The sequence below is a fragment of the Bombus impatiens genome, unplaced genomic scaffold (assembly GCF_000188095.3).
Source record: "Bombus impatiens unplaced genomic scaffold, BIMP_2.2 scf_0034, whole genome shotgun sequence".
Classification (NCBI taxonomy): domain Eukaryota; kingdom Metazoa; phylum Arthropoda; class Insecta; order Hymenoptera; family Apidae; genus Bombus; species Bombus impatiens.
This window is the reverse complement of record NT_176453.1, coordinates 39,231-60,287: the sequence shown is the minus strand read 5'-3', so window position 1 is coordinate 60,287 and position 21,057 is coordinate 39,231. Positions and strand designations below refer to the sequence as shown.

The following is a 21,057-nucleotide window of genomic DNA, read 5'->3' as shown; positions in this document are numbered from 1 at the left end:
TACAAGCGGAAAGGGGGCGATTCTATGCGAAAAAAGAAGTCGAAAATATAGAATAAAAATTTTTCGTTTGAGGCTTTGTTTTTGAGAAAATCGGCTTTGAATTTTCGTTGGGTACGCGTGCACTTTATCACGTCTCGTTATAACGGATCTCACTGTAGATCGTTGTCTCGATGGAAAATTTAAAAAAAAAATTTTTATTCTATATTTTCGACTTCCTTTTTCGCGTAGAATCACCCCCTTTCCGCTTGTACCACTAGTTACCAACCACCCTGTATATACTATTATCGCAATTATTATAAAAACGTAGGTACGTTTTATAAAATTAACGTTGACTTTCATGGAGGCTCGATTATGTAACTCATTTTATTTTATGCGTAGGTACTCATTTCATTCTCGTGCTATCTCTTCAAAAATAATTAATAAGAAATTCTAAACGCATTCACTGAAACAAAAGGAAACGTTCAACAACAATTCGTTAGGTAATAAACTCGATACTTGATCGAATATCAATGCTGTGTTTTTAAAAATGGGCAACAATGTGGAATGGAACTGATATAAACAAAGTACGACTATATTTTACCAAGTGAAAAATCAATCCGCTACTATTTCGTGTTTCCGTTAGAACTTTTTAATACAGCATTCACGAGTTTGTGTTTGTATAGCATATTTTTCTTCTATGTCGATATTTTATAGAAAAAATCTGCGTACGGAAATTTGCGAACGAACTCATTGATAGTGGAACGAAAATTATTTATAATTTTTTAAACCACCGTACTCTTCGTTTCCGAATATTCTTGCTTCTTTCTGAAATATGAAACAACAGAGAAAAATAGAATGCGGTATCGCAGTATAAATAGCGATTTATAGAAAAACATAGAGAAAATTTATACACAGACTTGAACAGAGATTAATTCAAAGTACACAACCGGCGTCCTACTTGAAAAAGTATCTTCGCCGCGCGTACGTACAACGATAAACGAGGCAAGCTTCGTTTGCTGGCAACGATAATTTCGCGACTGAAATTTCAATCGATCGATCGGAATCGTGATAAAGCTGATCGGCGCCATATCCGGGATGGCACGCACACACAGAAAAATGAATATTCATCTTGGCCATAACGCGCGCGTCGACAGCTTTGTTGCCGATCGGTGATTATTGATTCGCGTCACGCCCGCTGGAATTGGCCGAGAGAAAGGCGAAGGGAAGCGGAGACAGGACGAAAGTATGTCCATAAAAAGAAGAAAAAAAAAGAAAAAAGAAACAGAGGAGGCGGGGAGAAAAAGCGAAAGAACCGATGAGATACGCGTTAGCCTCGTAAAACGCGATACAAAATTACCGATAAATTTTGAGGATAGCGCACGGCCGGAAATTTATCGTGATTGATAACGCCCGTGCCATTCGTTATCTCGATTTTGTCAGCTACTGAGGAAAAAACTGGTCTCGCGTTACTTTTCGATCGGTGTCCGCTACGATTTATAACATTGCAAAACCAATAGTTCGGCTGCGTATTTGACAAAAAGAACTCCCAAGGACGCGAGTTACGAGCCACTGTTTTCGTGTCTGAAAAGCTGGCGCTGCTGAAATTTATCGCAACGGTTCTCCAACGCGTAATTAACACACGCGTGCACGATGCCGCGCGCCTCCAATTTCTATGAACCGCGAACCACGAAACGGTATAGGTCATTTACGATAAAGGCGTAGGCGATCGAACACAGCCTTATTTCCTACGTGCATTAACGCAATTGCAGCACTGCACACGGTCTATGGGTGATTTATGGTGCGATTCAACGGTATACTGTCCCTTTTGAATCATCATCCTCTTGTTTGTTTCGACGTGGTCCTATCGAACCTTCGATATATCCGCCGCTATCTCCGCTAGAATATTTATAACGCAAGGGCTACAATTAAACGAAGATTAAAACTTTTTAACGACGTTACCGGCAGGATTTAATAACGCTGCAGCTAATTTCCATTATTTAATCACTACAGACGCTATAATCTTCGACGATTCAATTAACGTTCGTACGAGAAAAAACAACCACGTACGGTCGTTTTCTGTTGCGTTTCTCTCCAAGTAAATGCGAGCAAATAGTACACAGGCAACGACGCATTACCTTCTAGCGTTTTCTTTGCTCAATTAGATGCGATAACGAGGCCAATGAAATACGCCAATTTGTCAAATACGAGAATAAGTTTCCTTTCTGCGTTTCCAATTTCGAAAAGCCAGCTAACATTTCGCCGTACAGCGTGAATCGAGGCGAATCGCCACCGACGCTGTTAATTACTTTCGCAGGAAATTAACGCGATCAACACGCTCGTCCTACCGGCCTGCCGAGCTACGAAACGGACGACGATTGAAAACGAAAGGCAAAAAGATATCCCATAAACCGTCCTCACTATGCCGTGTACCGTGAGCGATCAAGGAATTTTTGACTTTCTTGCAATTTCTTGGAAATTCTCCTTGACACGTTACTTGCTAGATTATCCGTACGTGATTCGATTTTTAAAGAGTCTAGTCTTACCAGCACGCAGATATTCATCTTCCAAGTTGAAAATTTTTTTTTATTTATTTATTAAAATTACAATCAATTCTCGCATTGAGAATTTTCAGTAATTTTTCTGGCGTGGCGCAGTGACATGGCTGATTATTTATAATAAGTTAATACTTATTATAGATAAGTATAATTTATAAGTAAGTATTACAATTAAGTAAATATTACTTAATTTAGATAACTAATTGAATCTAGCGTTTAGGTCTAGCGGGTAGTGTCTTTTCAGCCTGCGAATCTGGTCCGTCGTATCAAGTAGTCCAGTGATTAGGGGGTTTCGGTGTTTGTTCACTCTTTTGCTATATCTGTCGCTAAAAAAGTTGAAATTTTAACACGTAATTCCTACAGCAAGTCGCTGTGAACACGACTTCTTCGTTAATTGCGGAAAAACAGTTGTTGCAATGTTGTTGACGAAACGTAAAATAAACAGAAGAATATGTTTTTCCAGTTTCAGTTCCAACCTCGCAGTTTTCCAACAAAAATAATTTCCGCGTGCAAAATGTCGATTTTTAAGATTCTTAAGATTTTTAAGGATTTGCAACCTCGCTGTATCGTAGCCCTGTACGGCAGAGAATAAGTAAATCGATAGTGAAACGTAGTGAAACAGCAGTCGCTTGTATGTTTTTTACAGCGAACGAGATGCACGCGATTTTACGCGATTTCAGTTCAATGCAGCAAATGAACGACTTTCCTCGCTACTTTTGATTCAACCAATAAAATCGGTTTCCGTACAACGACTCTGATTGCTCTCGGTTGCTTGTACTGTGGTCTTCGGTTCATCCTTTTGTACTCTCGATAATTTCCAATAATTCACTGATTAGCTGATATCGATAGCGCGTATTTTTCGCAATCGTATTTCGCTTATTCTTCGCGTACAACGCGTCAAATAATGGAGATAGCATTGAAGAGGAAAAATGGAACAGAATTCTTAACAAGAAGCAATAGATGGCGAATGCGAATGCATTATACTCCGCAAGTATGGAGGATGATACTTAAAATACATCAAAAGAATTAACGTAGGAAATGAAAAATGTACGAATTAACGGATGGAAGTTCTCATGAAGAAAACACCGATACCTCTTGCTAATATCGTCTGCATTCACTGCAGAAAGAAGCAATAAAAGAGGAAAGAAATATTTGATGGATTTTGTGCCAGTTCGTTTAATTATTTCTTTATCAAATGTTCTATAGGACGTACACAACATTATTCTAGATGATTAATTAAATTAGTTTTCTAACTTGCGTCGCGTGCTTTCGCATATTTGTGAAAAAAATCTATACAGACCTGGCTCACCATTAAACGTAATTTCCTATCCCTACAATGTAATTTCCTACAGCATCCATTACCATAATTCAAATTGGACGTTTTCTTTATCTCAGTGCTGTCTTCTTCCGCCTCTTGTGCGTGCTTGTTTTGCATTAGAAAAATAGAAAACGTAAAATTATGCACGCGATCTGAACGCGAACACATTTATAGATAATAAAAGTAAAAGAAAAATTGAAATTGCGCTACGACAAATAAAAGCGGTAAAAATTGCCAACCACCACTTTCTTCCTCTCGCTTTCCATCGTCTCGTTCTTCAATTTCCACGTCTTATTGTTTGACTCGTTATATTTTACCTCGTAATACGACGAATAATTCTCGATTGCCAGCAACGACGTCTTGCAACTAAATTGCTGCGTCCATTAAGCATCGTTTCGGGATCCTAGATCGCGGAAGAACAATGATCCTCGTGCAGGAAGTTCGAGGGAGGCACGAGTGGCACGATCGTAAAGCTAAAAGAAGATCGTTGCTTGACAAGACCGTTAGCGTGACAGGTGAAACTCTGAGCCACAGCGTCGTAAAATCGCGCCGGGAGAGAGTAAAACGTTCCCGTGGATTATAAATGAGGTTTCGCCTCGCTTTCTCAGCCCTCTAACGCGTGTTTGTCCTCGTCGACTCGCGACTGTCAGCCAGTTAGGCATCGGCAACTTGCTTAATCGATAATTACAAACGATCGTTGATTACTCTGATAATCGATCGTTGTGTGCAGGTGTTGGAATACCGCAGCCAATCGCGCGTCTCTAATGTACACAGTGAGGCAAGATTCGTCGTGTAATCGAAGCGAGCAAGATTCTTATGGTTCGAAATAAGACGAAGTTACATGGAAGGCTTGGTTCTTGAGAAAATCGCGTCTGAAAATTTGTCAAGTACACGCTATCGCTCGTAAGCGTCCGGATATCAGGTCGATTTGTATAATAGCAACGGTATGTGTAGTTGATTAAACTGTATCAAAGGGTAGAAATTAATGACGAATCGAAGACTTCTTGTAAACGAGAACAGGTTAGCAGTCTTTCTAACAGCTTAGAAGATCCTTCTGCTCTAAGCTGACTTATAATTCGAAAAAAAAATTTTTTTTTTATTATTTAATTTATACTTTACAATTTGTCCAGCTGGACATTTGGTAAATTTTTCTAACTTAATTGGTAAGTAACATGTGGATGGCTACCCCCAGTGAGATACCATCTTCGGATTTGATTGTTTTATTTCTTTAGTGAGGCGAGTGTTTGTTTGTTAGGTTATGTCCTTTGTGAGATCTGTTGAGTGTTTCCTTTTTAATCTTCTTTTTATGCTTGATGTGCCGACCGTATAATTCGAAAATCGAATGTACAGATTCAACCCCCGAAGTACCGACACACGCTCATGAATCAACCAGTATAACACAATTAAAAGTTGGCAAATGATAATATGGAACAGTGTTTAATTAATATTTCCTTAATTAGGAATTATACACACGTGCTAAAGGAAAATGTCGCTTAATTAAACAGGACGTTTCCTCATTAGTGTTGTAATAGGGGAAAGCGGAAAAGCTGCTCAAGATAAAACAGCGTTGAATTTGCAGGTACTAAAAAGGAAACAACCGATCTAAAGAAACAAAAAGGCGTCTGAATGAGAAGATATGGTAAAAAATGTGTATTTTAAAAGAGGCATTCTGCGAGGAAATTCGGACAGTTGGATGTTTGTTCGAACTTAATTACCGGCAAATGAATTTCTCGATAATTCTTCGTACGTATTAAAATATTAATTCGTTATCAGTCATCTTGTCGTCGACATTTCTAATCGCATAAATCGTTTACAGCGAGATGAAAGTTACAATTAATGGCCTAAATGATTCGCTATAAAATGCAACGGATAATAACTCGCATAGTAAGACACCGCAGCACGTAAGCTGCTTATGCAGCTTTTACACTGTTTTCTATCTGGTTATACTGCAGATTGTCTGCGTACAATCGTTCACCTTGAAGGAAAGAGAAGATACGAAATCACTGTATTTTAATCTACATTTACTGCATATTTCAACGCCTATTTTCTTATATCCCTGTGTTTATTATATCACAATAAATGGGAACTGTAATTTGAATAAGTTTAAAGTCTAAAGAAAAAGAAAGCAGACTAACGTAATCGCCGTATGCACCTTCTGGCGATTTGCTATTACCGGGAAATCCAAATTGGTAATTCTTGCCAGACTGTCATTGCATCAGTCGTGAAATCATCATGTATACTGCAAGATTCGATTCGTGTCGACGCCAAACGAGCCGTTGACAGGCCAAAGCGTTTAACTCCGCTTTGTGAAACTTTTGAAATTTTAATAAAATTGAAGTTCAAATAATTGTTCACAAACCAAAGTTCTCGATTGGTGCGTGCCTTATGAATTTTACCGATTTTCTCTACTTTTTCTTCCGCACGGTCAACCGATTTTGCAAAAAAAGCAGCCCAAATAACAAAATGAAACTGCGTTAAAAAGAACAATAGCGAAATCCAGCCTTTTTTCGTTATAAAATTTGACAGCCGTATACCGTTTCCTTCTCGACGTGGCTCTTTCTCGGAAGCCTCGAACAGCGTTAGACGAAGCAGCGTTAAAATGCTAAGCTGCTAAGCGTGGCCATATGAATAGAGGCATAAACTATTTTTCATTCATCGAGCTGACGTTTCAGCAGTTAAGGTTGTTAGGAAAACCCTTCTTTGTATCGGCACAAAAGAGCAAGAAAAAAATAGCTGGAGTAAAGGCCCGATTTCAAAGGTTTTCCATAGCAGTTTAATCGAAACAAAAGATCTGCCCGAAACTTGCACTGCTACAAATTCGTTCGTGTACGCATTACAGTCGACATTATTTCCCATCGTCGGTACAAGCACGTCTGATGTTTAAAGGCGCAAGTGCACTTAAGTTTGTATCTGAAAGGTTTTATCTTTATGGCTCTTAAATGAAGAGAGCAGGAACAGGATATACGGACAAAGGGATCGAAATGTGCCCTTTTGTAGCATTCCACCATGCATAGTTTCATATTTGTCTTTGTTCATACTGCAATTTCTGAGTAAAAATCGCTTAAGAGGACGTCGGGTAACAGAAGATTTTATCGGTTCCATCGAAATCAATTAAAGCAAGGAACGACGTGTCGTAGGAAAAGTTAGATCAATATTCATATTCGATATTCCGATAAATTTTCCAATACTCTCGTCGCTCTATGCGTTAAATTTTTATTACCAAACGTAGATCGGTGTAATATTTCATTTATTTGTTGCACGTACTTATTCGCTAGCAATTAAAAAGTATAGTCACTGTAAGTTCACTTGTTGTTTTAGCATAATTTCCACGGACTTAGTCCTCTGATCAAGATTTAGAAGTTTGACCTAAATTGTACCACAGCAGCGCTTAGTCAACGTCTTATGTTTAAATAACTTTCCAGTACGCCTTTCAACTATGTTATAGTTATTCTCACTTATATATCTATTATCTTATACATGTAAAGAAAAATCGATGATAAAACATGTCTGTATAGGTGTAGTAAATTTGATCATTGAACTCTTACACCGACGCTTAAGAACAATTATTATTTAAACATTAAACGTCTTAATACTTTGCTAAGATTTTTTTAATACAAAACAAGTTTCCAAAGATTGTATTTTTCGTTCGACTTTATTATAAACACACCATTGCTCGTTTCTCTCGAGATTCGCCAATGTTAATTCTTTCACTGTTATTAGAAACTCAATGAAACACTATAGAGATTAGGTTTACAGTTACGCAACGCGGTGTCTTTAAGAAAGGAGAAAACTTTTGAAACACTGTCACCGAAGTTTTTATTTAAAAATTTCCCAATGTAAAATTTAGCACCAGACTTTCTACATTCGCCTCCGCTACCTGCATAGTTGCAATTTCCAGAAACTTTTTGCGCTGCCGGAATGTTTTCTATCTGCCTATTACCTACTCGAATTCAGAGAACGGTAAATTAAAGAATAGAAAGTAGATATTACAGCTCCTTGAAACAATTGATTATTCTTAGAAGCGAGTTTTGTAAATTTCTGCATTTCTCAGAAGCAACTTTTCAATATTTGAACACCATAGGCATCTCGATATTTATATTTTATTATTATTATAACAAACAGCTATTTATATACGATTTATATACGATTATTATAATTCTTGAAGCTACACTTGCAGCCTTTTTAGTGATTTCGTTAGTTAAAAATGATTCAACCGAACCGAAAACCTTCAACATCTTCTTTGATCATTCGTAATTCGAAAACCAAAGTACAATGGACCTACCGAGATCTTTACTTGTTTTAGCTTCACCAGCTGAAGCGTAGACGTTTATGATTCGCTGTGTACATTAGAATATCTAGCAATTTAATATGAAAAATGTTCTACTCGTACCTATCAGAATTTTCAAAATTCTACAATTATTTTGATCGACTAGCGAAACGACACACAGGAAGAAAACAAATCGACTGATTCTGCTGAATGGCAAACCCAAGGTTTCTCAGCTATTAATTACAATAATTCATTTACATAACTGACTATCTTTCTGCATGCATTAAAATTTGATATTCTTTGATATTCTCGCCGACGAATTATATCGATTGTTTTAAATTTCTTGGAAGGAAATGTGGCGGTTCGAACTCGGTTAAAAAGTGTTCAGGCAACGAGCCTCGTGAAACTTTCTCTTCTGTTCCTTAAGCTCCTCGGCTACCGATCAAAATAATTTATTCGCATCATCGACGATCTTTCATTATTTTGCCTCAACTTAGAAACTAATTAAGCAGAGAAACTACAAGTCGGAGAAACCGATTTACGACAAATTAGAAATTAATTATTTCGCTTTAACTTGGAAGATCTGGCGGTTCGCGGTCGGTCGAAAAACGTTCGGATAGAAAAGCGTCTGGCGAAACTTTGCCTGGGACGGTAAAGGAATCGGTGGCACGCAAAACTGGCGGCCGGGCCAGCTGAGATCGGAAAGGTGGCGAGAGAAGAAGAGAAACGATAATGCGAGAAACTCCAAGGTAGAACGAAATTCGAACTATCTTTCGCTGTTGTTCGTGCAGTTGGAAGGAAACGCCCTCCCTGGTCGCAGCAGCAACAAAACGTGGGAAAGAGCGGTGCCGGTTAGTTCTCAGAGATAAAGAGTCTCGTTTATAATAGCTGCTGCCCACTGGCCACATTCGCGTCTCTGTTCGTCAGTGTGCGTCGAGCGAATGCCTTATCGTTTGATTCGCTTCGTTTGCCGAGTTCGCTAGCTGGTAGAGAAAGGCAGGAAATCGCGTCCGTGGTTAGGCTGGTGAACACGTGCGCGCACATACGTCGACATCACTCGCCAACTACACGTAACAGAATTTGTTGGATGCAACGGGTTCCATGTTGTAGTTCGCGCGTCGTCGATCTCTGCACGCGACCAGCCGAGAAAGTTGGAGACAACCGACTACTTAAGTAGATTAATCGCCCTCTCGACCCGTTCATTCGATCGCATTGTGGGAGAAAAGTTGCGAGCACGTTAATTACAGAGAAATTATCGCACGGCCAGCTTATGGGTAGATTATTGTCGCGAAGAAAGCGCTTTCTTTTCGAAACGTAGCAAACAGGGTTAAAAGGAATCTTAACGTTTAGCCAACCGAATAGGGGGAGATCTCCCTTTTTCACTTTAGCAACGTGTTTTCCTTCTTTTTTGTTGTTATTATCAGTTATTGTTCACCTGTGTAACGGCACCTGCCAACGCAACTTTCCGACGGTTTCGTCGATACCAAGTATATCACCGAACGCGCGTGTATGGGGATATCGAGAAGCGACGAAAGAAACGAATCGAATGAAAGAAACATTCGAGTTTTAACAGCGAAGCGAGAGATTCGAGTTTTAACCGCGAAGTGAGAACAGTCGAGTTGTAACCGAGAAGCGAAAAGTAGGTTGGAATTGTACGAAACGAGTTGGAGGTGAGGATTAAAGGTTAACACTTTCCGACCGATAGCCGATTAATCGCTTTTTGTCACAGACAATCTTTCTCATTATTTGAACAGTAATTTGTTATTTAGTACTAAGGTGCTCAGTTGCGTTGCTTTGTAAGCTCTCGCAGTTTTATACCAATTTGAAAAACGTAGCGTTCGCGATGAATAAAAAGAATGGTATTGGAGAGTCTAAACCGAAACAGAGCCGACGCCAGGGAGAATCTGCGCTTGGGCTGCCAGTAGCTAGCTAGCGGTCAGTAAAGTGTTAAATAAATATATTGTTGAACACCGCCGAGTATTTCTTTGTCACCCTACGCCACCTCACCTGGAATAGTCGCCAATTAATCGCGTCATTTTTTCTGCTTTTATAAAGTACGTTATATAATAAAATACAGCAATCCAGTGGTGTTAAAATTAATGAAAAAGTTACACTATCAGTTATGGCTAAATAAAGTTATAATCGAACGATAAAAATATTGTAAAAAAAAAACATTAAAACGCATCGTGAATTTTTAATTTCACGTTCAAGTTGTGTTATTTATTTCTAATCATCTTTAATGTTTGTAATTTTACCTATATTTCTTTATACTTTTAATATATACTTTCAATTTGATGTTTTGTATGAACGATATGTGAAATCGTTGAATAAAATCGTTACCGTAAATTATAATTCATCGTTTAAATAATTTTTAGACTTCTTTGTTTTTTAAATAGTGAATATTAGTCCTCGATACTTGGAAAAATGTGCCGTGGGCCAAATCGTTAAAAAGACATTCGTTCGTTACGGGGAAAGAAGGATTTTCGGCTGGTTTGCACGTTTACGAAAGACGAAAGCGTGGGGATGAAGTGGAAGGAAGAAACTGAGGCTGTGCAAAACTACATCTTTGTAGAAAACGATGCATCGTTCAGCAAAATGTTATTCATTGACAAAATATAACAAGACTCGTTCGTTACATGTACTATGCTGCTTCGTATGACTTTACAATATTTTTATTTCAATACCTCGAGGACCTGTCAATTAAAAAATTTGAAAAATGTCAGGTAAGAAGAATTTTATAATTTTAAAAAAGGATGTAAGTCCATTACGTAGTTTCCTTAAAAAGGATGTAAACGCCAGTAGAGATTTTCTTATTTGATAGGATAATTGAGGTAGGATTTATGTACGCACATGTTCAAGCATGAAAGACGGTGACACTTATAGCCTAATTTAGGAAACGGATCGTGTAACATAAATCCTATATCGCGCAGGAAACGCTAAAAATCGCATGAATTATCGTGATAACTCTTGCGTCCATATTTTCTGCTTACGGTGTTCATATAAACAACCATTGCAAAGAAAAAAGAATGTTGCTCTTTTGTATGGCATTGTAGCCTTTATTATTTCTACTCTTCGGGCAACGAGCACGATTTCTTTCCAACACGCTTGATCAAACAGCGATAAAAAAGAATCGAAATTCGTTTGTTACAGGGAAAGAAGAATTTTCGTCCAGTTTGCACGTTTAAGAACGAGAAAAGCGTGACGATGAATTTGCTTCTTAGCATCGAATACGGTTTCCGTTGGAGATCCTTAGCAAGCAGAGACGACGAAGAATTGAGATTTGTTTGTTACGGGAAAAAAAGAAATTCCATTTAGAGGAGAATAGAAAATTGTTTGTTCTCAAAAAGAAGAATCTTTGTTCGATTTTGAAATTTGAGAAACTTCCAAACTATTCTTAATTCTAGTAATTCTAGCAAAATTCTAACATATATAAAAAAAATAAGGCATAGTAAATATAACGTTGAAAGTATTCATATGTAAATTGTATTATATATTTTATTGTATTTCATTTATCGTATTTTATTGTATCGTAGAACGACAATCACGATTTTCTGACCAACTATTCGTTACGTCGCTCTCAGAACTTCGCTGAAAAATATTTCAGAGACATTCGTGTCGTCTACAAGGAAGATGAGTACAACAGGAACTACAAAAGTCCGCCTAAACAAGTTTGAAAAATGGTTGTGAGAGAAACACAGGAATTAAAAGCGATATCACTACGACGACATTTACATGAACTTGTTATTCGACTCGAACGACAAAAATTCAGAGACCCCGCAAAACTGCTTTCTCCTATAAACTAGAAATTCACTTTGAATTAGAAATTTACTTTATTAGCGAGCTATGCTAATGCTGACAGCCAGAATTGATTTTATCTTCGCATGTGCCAACGTTGCAAAAGTGATGGAACGTCGTTCGAGTGTCAGGAATACCAAGTTCAAGGCCAGGCATTTGTTCGTTCTGTTTCATTGTCCTTTGAATAACCTTCTTACATAAAAATGAAAGTAGTTGAACAACTTATATGAATCTATCTTATACAAATATTAAAATCCATATCTTTCGTGATATCGTAACAAGGATCGATGCTCGAGAATAATAAAAATAAAGAAAGGAGCAGAATATCAAATAACATGCAAGAGTTAAATAGTCCAATAATCGAATAAAACGCTATATTTTATTACAACAATTTTTATTATGACAACCCAAAAAATGATAATCGACGGACGCGTAGAAACAATTAAAATCGAACTCACGATACGCCTATCGAGTAAACAGGATTCTTTGCGTTGGAATTGGCTGTGAGTCGCGTTATACCGAAGAACCGAGCGTAAATAATGCGCCGACTTTCAGAAAACAAGCCGGATTAACGGAGCAATGAATTCCCAGCGAATGAAAAGAATCGTGGATTGTCCGTGGCGAGGAAAAAATCGCAGTGCCCTTTAACCACGGATGTCGGCAGCTTTGAGAATGGCGATAAGTTGTCGGAGAATACAAACCGGTGGTTATCCTCCGTACACCGATTTAACGGCGAATTTGCCCGTGGTTAATAATAGTTGGAGCAAGGAAAGTACTCGGACAGCCTATTGGGTGGCACGGGTCAGGTGCTCGTAGAAAGTGAACCGTATACTTGCAACTCCACAACGAGAATGAGAACGTGAACGCAACCTGTGTCTGGTTGGCTTCATTGGCTATCGAAACGTGTCCCACTATCGTAAGCACCGATTCTACGAGCGACAGGAAACGCTATCGAAGGAAATTCGACGTATCGAACGATAGATACACCGGCGTCCAACCAAGTCACCAGACACTTTCTCACTTTTGGCAAAATCATTTTTACAACGCGCATTGTATTAGGTTGTCCGAAAAGTTTCTTTAGACGCACAATATTTTTTGTTTTATATTAGTTTATTGAATTATGCACGAACATAATACTAGAAATATAACGAAATGGATCATACCTAATTAAATAAAATAATATAAAACAGAAATTATTGTTCATCTACTATCATCTTATGAAACGAAAGAAACTTTTGCATGCAGCGGTGGCAAAAAGTATTTGCACAGCATTGTATTTGTTGAAGTATTTATGATGGATACTTGTGGAGCTTTTACTACCTGGGTATCAGAGTACTGATTATTGTGCGAATTTCTGCCAAAGAATCGATTACGAGCAGAATCTGAGCCACTCGAGTATTCGGATTCGACTTTTCTTCCACGATTACCCAAACACACACGAAGCTTTTCTTGCACACCTGAATTTGGATTAAAGAGATCAACTTGAATTAAATTTATTAATACAATGGGAGCTTGTTAACCAGACACCAATTACCTGCGAGTGAAGTTGTAGAAGAAAAACGCTTATTCGGATCTAAATGGAGTGAGTATCCGAGCAATAGCACGAGCCCTAATTTATATAATATAATAATTATACAGTGGTAGATTTTAACGACGGAACTCTGCCAGTGTATTGTATGCAGCTGAAACTAATAATAAGCAGTACAATATTGGCAGCGGCTGAAAATGGAATTTATTACTCCGAAGATCATTTCTATGTTGCTTGGTTTCAGTAAACGCGTCAGTAATTTTCTCTATCGATTCATTACGCGACCTCGTATTTCGTATTATCGTCAGACAGTTTTAATACACTTTTAAACGAGCTATGTTCTGATAACACTTTTTCCTTCTTCCTATTTCTATTTTTAATTTGGTCGACATACTTTTGACATTACGCAATTTCAACATCCGACGTAAACGCTAGCTTTCTTTCGCGATACATTTAATTTCACAGTATGAAATCGCGCACATTTCAATTCCACTAAGCAGTAACTTATGGATAAAGAATAAAATATCATTGCAAAAAGTCGTATGTGTTATACGTTACATACGTAAATTCCTACTTTGACCAGAATATGTCCGTACGAACGGAAATACACGTATCGAGCTAATTGTAAGCCGAATCGCGTTTCGTTATCGTTCGAGCTCGTAATTCGTTTTTCATCGACGACGCAAAACGTGACTATCCGCGTTGCTCGGCATGCCGCTAGGTACATAATCCCCGATATTACGAGCCTGAATGAGAGTTATTAGTGGACAAACGGTTTCTAAAGCTATCGATCGGCGCAAGTCGCTCGAGTGGAAATCCGAGGCACGTGATTTCCTTTTACAAAGACGGGACACAACGACCGATAGTTGGCGAGTCGATCTTTGCGTCGATATTCCAGTGACAAATATCTCCTCTAAAGAAAAACAGAAAATAGCGATTTCAACGTTAGTTTTTTTAATTTATCTTGGAATTTCCTATTATTTATACGATAATTTTTCTAATAAATAAATTCACAGAATGTGAGTACGTAATTTGTTTCTTCGTAGAGTGGTAGATTAATCGTGTACTTGTTCGACGAAACTGAAAAACTGACAAAGAGACAAAGTTGATCGGTTTGGCTCGCTTATCAAAAAGAATTACGCACGATTTTCTTACAATAAGATTAAGAATTTCTCGTTTAATTCTCGCGATTTCCAAGACACGTTCGATCCTGGTAAATTCAAAGATTTCAGTGATTTAAGCAAAGTCCGGTTTTTCTTCGTCGAACTAGAACAGAATCGATACACTACACGGAGTTTGAAGAAGCAACCGCGTTAGCGTGCACGTTGAGCGCGGATCGATGTAATTTTGTTTGAAATGAACCTTTCAACTTAACGAACGAAGTAATTTTCAACGACCTCCGGAAAGAGGCAATAAAAAGCGTTCAACTTTCAAAAAGAAGTATCCACCGAGGAACGTGCAACGAGTTTTCCGCCTGAAAACACTCCACGCTTTCCCACGCCCGAATCGTTCAGCGAATCGCAAAAACCACAGCGAATGCGATTCGATGCGAAATACAGAGGCACAGAACATGTATAAAAACGAAGCAAATACGATATTCGCGTTTGCACCATCCAGGTCTATTCAAACTCATCCAGCCGTACATAAACATAATAAATAATGCAAGATAATTTCATTAACGCTGTTACATTAACTAGCGTTTCATCAAATTTCATTCGAATCAAACACTTTAATAAAATCGTTCGTCTATCCAAATCGCACCATTAAATTAAATTAAACGATCCGTTTACAAACCGTGCGTTTTCCTGAAATTCATCTATCATAATCATTACGTATAATTATTATTATTCAACTGACTCGTTACAATCATCATCGGAGGAATTTTTACGAAACTGGTGGGAAATTCGAAGGACGTGATACGGAAAATTATATAAAATATTCAAAGAACGGTATTTCATGTAATATTCGTCAAACAAATCTGTATCTACTTTCCATTTCTTTGATTGCGTACAGGGAATTTAGAATTCTTAGTCTAATTGTTCGAATGCTTACGAATGCATTTGCAAGAGCGTGAATGGTTTCTGATTCGACTAAAGTTCTGTTTGCCAACCGAAAAGTATCGTCGCGTACTTTCCACGCATCGCGTCGCTCAACGTGGCGTTTGTACCTGCCGGAAAAAAGCAAGCAGGAAGAAGGAGAATGTAACGAGGTCGACAAGAAGGCATCGAAACGAATTCGTAACGCGTGTCATAGCGATTCACAGCTCGTGTGCTCAACGCCTAACCGAGTGCGCGCCATACACGCCGAATAACGAATGAATCATAGGAACTCTCGCCACGGTGTATACACGAAACCGCGGTTCACTTTCTCCTCTCAGACTCGTCCTCAATTACACAGAGCCGAGACCGAGGCCCGGTGTAATTATACGGGTGAGGTGGCACCGAGCAACCTAGTGAATCGCGCATAATTCCTTTCTTCCTCTTTTTTCTTCTTTTTCTTTTTTTCGGACTGCAAGACCCCTTTCACTCGTCTCGCGTCAGCGAGACCCAGTTTTCTTTCTCTCGAAAGGACTAAAACGAACATTTTTTTGTTTGTTTGTGACAAGCGTTTCTCTGCTTTCTATTCCCCCACTCGAGCCGCATCAACGAAATCTTCGGCGCGCATTCCGCTATACGTCCGCTATACGTGCGGATATCGCAACTCGAGGAAAATCGTCTAATAAAGGAGATCGTGACTTTTTAACGAACAAATAAAAGGCACTCGTAAAATGGAGGATGGATCAATCGTAAAAGAGAATTGCCGATGTATCTGTAAAATAACGTCGATTTTCGAACAAACCAAGTTTGTAGGAGTATCTCGTTTATTTTTCAGACTGAAAGTTTAACGGGTGTAAAAGTACGTAACAGTTTAACAGATACGCGCAATTGTCAGTACGCTTGTTATTCTTTGTACGGAACTTTGCATTTGCTTCTTTAATTCCAATTGTTAACGATATATAAAATGTACAGGCGATATATTGCCTTATTTTTTTAGTACACAGCTTTTTCACGACGAGGAGCTGCGAATTATAAAATTTCTCAGCGATTTCTTCGCGATCAGCTTATCTATTTGGAATAAACTGCTCGGTTAACTAAGAGTTCTATAGATAATTAATATCTGTCAATTTATCGAATATCCTTGAAATTTCCTATCGTAATCTTCAATGAGTATACTCGTAAAACAAATGCAAGAAGAATCTGTCGAAGAAAAAGTTCTACTGTAAAGTGATCGATATTTTCACATTTCTTTAAACTTCCAGATTAGCAGTTTTTTTTAAATTTCCTAATAACTTTATTTTAAAAAAGAGCTACGAACAAATTGTACAGGTGTGTTATATATTTGAGGATTAATTAATTTCAAGATTAACCCATAATGATCGAAACTTGGAAATATATTGCATTTTATTTTGAAAATCGATTAAACGTCATTAAATCTGTTTTATTTCTATCAACTATGTAATAGATATATTATAATTTACGTTTCTAGAGATTTCGATAAATTTTCAGAAATTCTGATGTTCGCAATTTATCGATTATGCTTCCTAATATGCATTTTCCATTGGCTGTATGACAAAAGCAAAATTTGTGTTTTTACAGACTTTAACGGATCTCCGAAAGTTTCACTTAATATTTCGACAACTATAATCTATCGCCATACTGAATTGTATTGATTTACTTTAGAGAGTAAGAGAACAATTATGGAGAAATTAATTAACTTTGTTCGCGCCGATTATTCTATGACTGTTTGCAGTGAATATACGAAAGTTTCATCATAGCGTCTGAGCACTAAACTCTCGACTTGATTTTCCTGTTGAGAAACCAATGTAGACATTGCGGTGCATATGAGGTTCCAAAGGGTTACGGAAGGAGGAAATTTAAACTAACAGAACTCTCCGATTTATCTCGTCAATTGATTACGTACGTTGGAAAACAAATAAAATATGCGCCAGCGGTGAACATCAAATATAGAAAGACGATGCCATAATGTTGTTAAAGGCCCTATTTGAAAAGATCTACATAAATACACTTAATGGAGATTTATGTAAAATTTCAGTAACCATGTCGCTATACTTACGAACGGAATAGAAATTTCCAAGAAATATTTCGACGAAAAACAGCAGATATCCGTTGCAACAGACATTTATCATATATTTTTTTCTACAATATAATTTTATTAATTTTTTGTCGGGTAATAGAAATTAAGAGAAAAAGCGTTTGGCTAATTTACTATGAGTAGCAAATAATGACTTTATGCAGTTAGCTTCATTATCATCGTATAAAATAGAACACGCAACCTTTTCTCTATCAGTAAACAACTTTGCCACATTAAAGAGTAAACAGTAGGAAATCGATTTACTTCCGTAGCTCTTCCGTGGGGTTTATTAGGAGCTTCAAGTAGCTAGCTGCTTCTTCCGAACGTTAAGGATTACACTTTATCGGCGAGGTATGTACTTTAATTCCCTTACAAATTACCAATGAATCTTAATCTTTCTATAAAAACAACTACTATTATGATATCTACAAGTTCAACATATAATATTCTATACACTCGCAATAATTGAGTAATACAATGAATATTTTGTGGAGAAAAATGTGAATGCATTATGCAGATGTTAAAGATGCTAGAGTATTCTTTTATCTTTCTGAAACAGCACAAACGTGAAGTGCAAACAGCACAAAAGTGTCATCGATAACAAACAATAGTCATGAAAGATATATACCATAAAAGAATTATTATTAAATATTTATATAGGCAAAAACAAGGGCCAAGTGAAAAGAATTGAAAAATGCAAGCAACTATGTAATAAATCTCATAAAAATTGCTACATTGTATATCTATGTTCCTTCGATATGGATCATTCTGATTAGAAAGCTTAAAGAAAAGAAACCTATAGATTTTAGATATCGGAGAATGATTCACATACGTTAAAAAATTATCTTCTTAAAGATCTGCACACTATGAACGTGATTTTAAATAGAAAAAAAAAGAAAGAAAAAACGACCCTTGACACAAAGAAAGATGAAGCGAAGAAAGTGGAGGACGATGATGACGAGGTAGTATCCTCTGGAAGAGGAAATGACAGGCATAGTGCCGTAGTGCCGAATAGTAAAAGTCGGAGAACAATGGATAAACGGAATGGTACAGCCGAGACCTTTCAGGCAATCGGGCAACTGGCAAAAATTGTGAAACACAATGGATAGAAGAACGCCTTCCCTTCTGGTCCGCTTTGCAATTCCCCCACGTTTCACCGAGCATTCCCTAACGTAACCACTTGTACAACTCAACGCGCCTGCGCCCCGGCACACCCACTTGACCCCGAAGTTAAAAGAAATTAAATTATGTAGGCTCTAATGTGTTCTCCAAGGCATTAAATGGTCTTCATAAGCTCTGCGTCGACATCACGAAATTTTTATCTTCCAAATGGCCACTTTGCATCGGCGATATTTTATTTCTAATAGATTAACGCAACGCGTTCTATCCGCGCGTTAATCTTCGTGACAATTACTGACGGCGTTACTTATCATAAATCAATGATTAATACGATTAATAATCGCCACTTGAAGAGGTTGGTAGAATATTAGGTACTAGAACGATGAAGAAACGAAATAGAAATGTCTAAAAAAGATAAATAAGAATTACAATAGACTTTCGAGAAACTTATTATAGAAAATACATAACTTTCTAATTCCGAATGTTACTTACTGTGCACTAACGTTCCATTACAATTTTGATGTAAAGTCAATGAGATACCTTATCACGATTATAAAGGTTTTAGTATTGTTTGTTACAATTCGTGAAATAATACAGAGAGAAAACAAATCGATTAATTATGCCGAAATAAAAATTTGTATCTTTTATTTACACTTCTCAGCTATTAATTAAAATAATTTATTTGGATTATAGTGATCGACAATCTCTTTTGCTCAATTTTCATTCTTTTTTATTATATCTTTTAAAAATATTAATATTCTTATTGAATAAACTATAACCATTTTGTTTGCATAAAATTGACAAGAGATTGTATTAACACTAACATGTTAAGTATGTATATACTTAATTCGTACATTTGTCGTTTAATGGGTGAAATTTTCATTATACTTAGAAAATATTTACAATTATTATACCTCAACAACGATATATTATATTTGAAAAAAGTTTTTTCAATGTTTTGTATAAAAATGTTGTTATGGAAAAGAAAAAGGTAACTCGAGATTAGCAAGTTACATAGGAAGTAGACATATACAGCCATCTGGTGGCGCATTACTCAAATACACATAACAACTGTTAATATCGATCAACGATGACCCTAGTTAGCATGTCATCGTCATTATTTATCATTGCATGCTAATAGCAAATAAACAATACAAATTAACATATATTGCGTTATTATAACACATTATATATAAATTTTATATTAATGAAAACAAAATTAACTAACGATATTAAGCTCCTCTACAAGATTAAATATGGTTCATTAAATAAACGATTGTTTTAATTACATACCTTGTAAATTGTCCAGCATATATGACAGCAGCTTGTGAGTCCCAGATGGTTCTCCATATAACGCCATTATTTCCTTGCTAAGTGGATTTCCCTGAAGTCCTAGCACTTGTAATTGGAACAATTTTCCTAGTTCATATGGTAACACTCGGAGGTAATTTTGGTTTAACAACAATTCTCTGAAATATAAACAAAACATCAGAATAAGATACACAAAAAATTTAATATGCGTTCAATTAACAATTCACGTTATCTTTTTACTGGATAATAGATATAAATGCAAATACGATCATACCTGAGGTAGATGAGGTCCCCCAGTTCAGCTGGCAAACTCCGTAATTTATTGCTACTGAGATCTAAAGTACGTAAGTTGACTAAACGTCCGATCTCAGATGGTATCCTTTGTAAACTATTATCATTGAGATACAAAGCCGTTAGATGAGTCATTTGCCATAAATTTGGGCTTAAATTTCTTATACTGCCTGTTATCTCCAATTCTGGCCAATACGATTTCTTTCCAGAGTTTGCATCCTCCGTAGACATAAGAGTATGTGAACGACGTTGGGCGGAGTTTTCATACTTGTCTTTATGATTGCGAGACATGTTAAATCCTACACAAATATTGGAATGACATTTAAAACTATTAAACATTACAATTACATAGCTATAAAACATATAAATTATATTAAACAATAGAAAATTAAACATTCGCATCAATGAAAATATTATATAGACAAATATTTTTTTAATACTTCTCAATGTGACTACAAATGTTACATAATATATCAAATACAACAATTTATGTACATAAGTCTTAATTTATTTGCAAGTGCTAACAACAGAGTAATTTATTCGTTGTATATAGGTTAATTAACCCAAAATAAAAAATATACAATATGAGGAATCTTTTGTAAAAATTTAAGTAAAATATAATTTGTTATACAATAATGTGGTTGTATTATCAACTGCGTGTAATGTTTATCACATCAATTATGGAATTCTCCATTTTATATTGTGCTTGATTTATTTTTAAAATCGTAAACATTGTAACAGATATTCCTCAGTATCTCATTGA

At 36.7% G+C, this 21,057-nt stretch overlaps 1 protein-coding gene across 2 annotated transcripts in view; it reads right to left on the bottom strand.

Annotated features, from left to right (window-relative positions):
• The window catches only part of LOC100744874 (CCR4-NOT transcription complex subunit 6-like), a 44,739-nt gene that overhangs the window by 22,924 nt on the left and 758 nt on the right, over positions 1–21,057 (bottom strand). For both annotated transcript variants that reach the window (XM_033322010.1, XM_033322007.1), the window contains exons 2-3: positions 20,278–20,593; positions 19,986–20,161 (exon numbers count right to left, since the gene is read on the bottom strand). In XM_033322010.1, coding sequence (XP_033177901.1) covers positions 19,986–20,161; positions 20,278–20,585 — 484 coding nt within the window. In that variant the 5' untranslated portion in view covers positions 20,586–20,593. The remainder of the gene's footprint in view (positions 1–19,985; positions 20,162–20,277; positions 20,594–21,057) is intronic.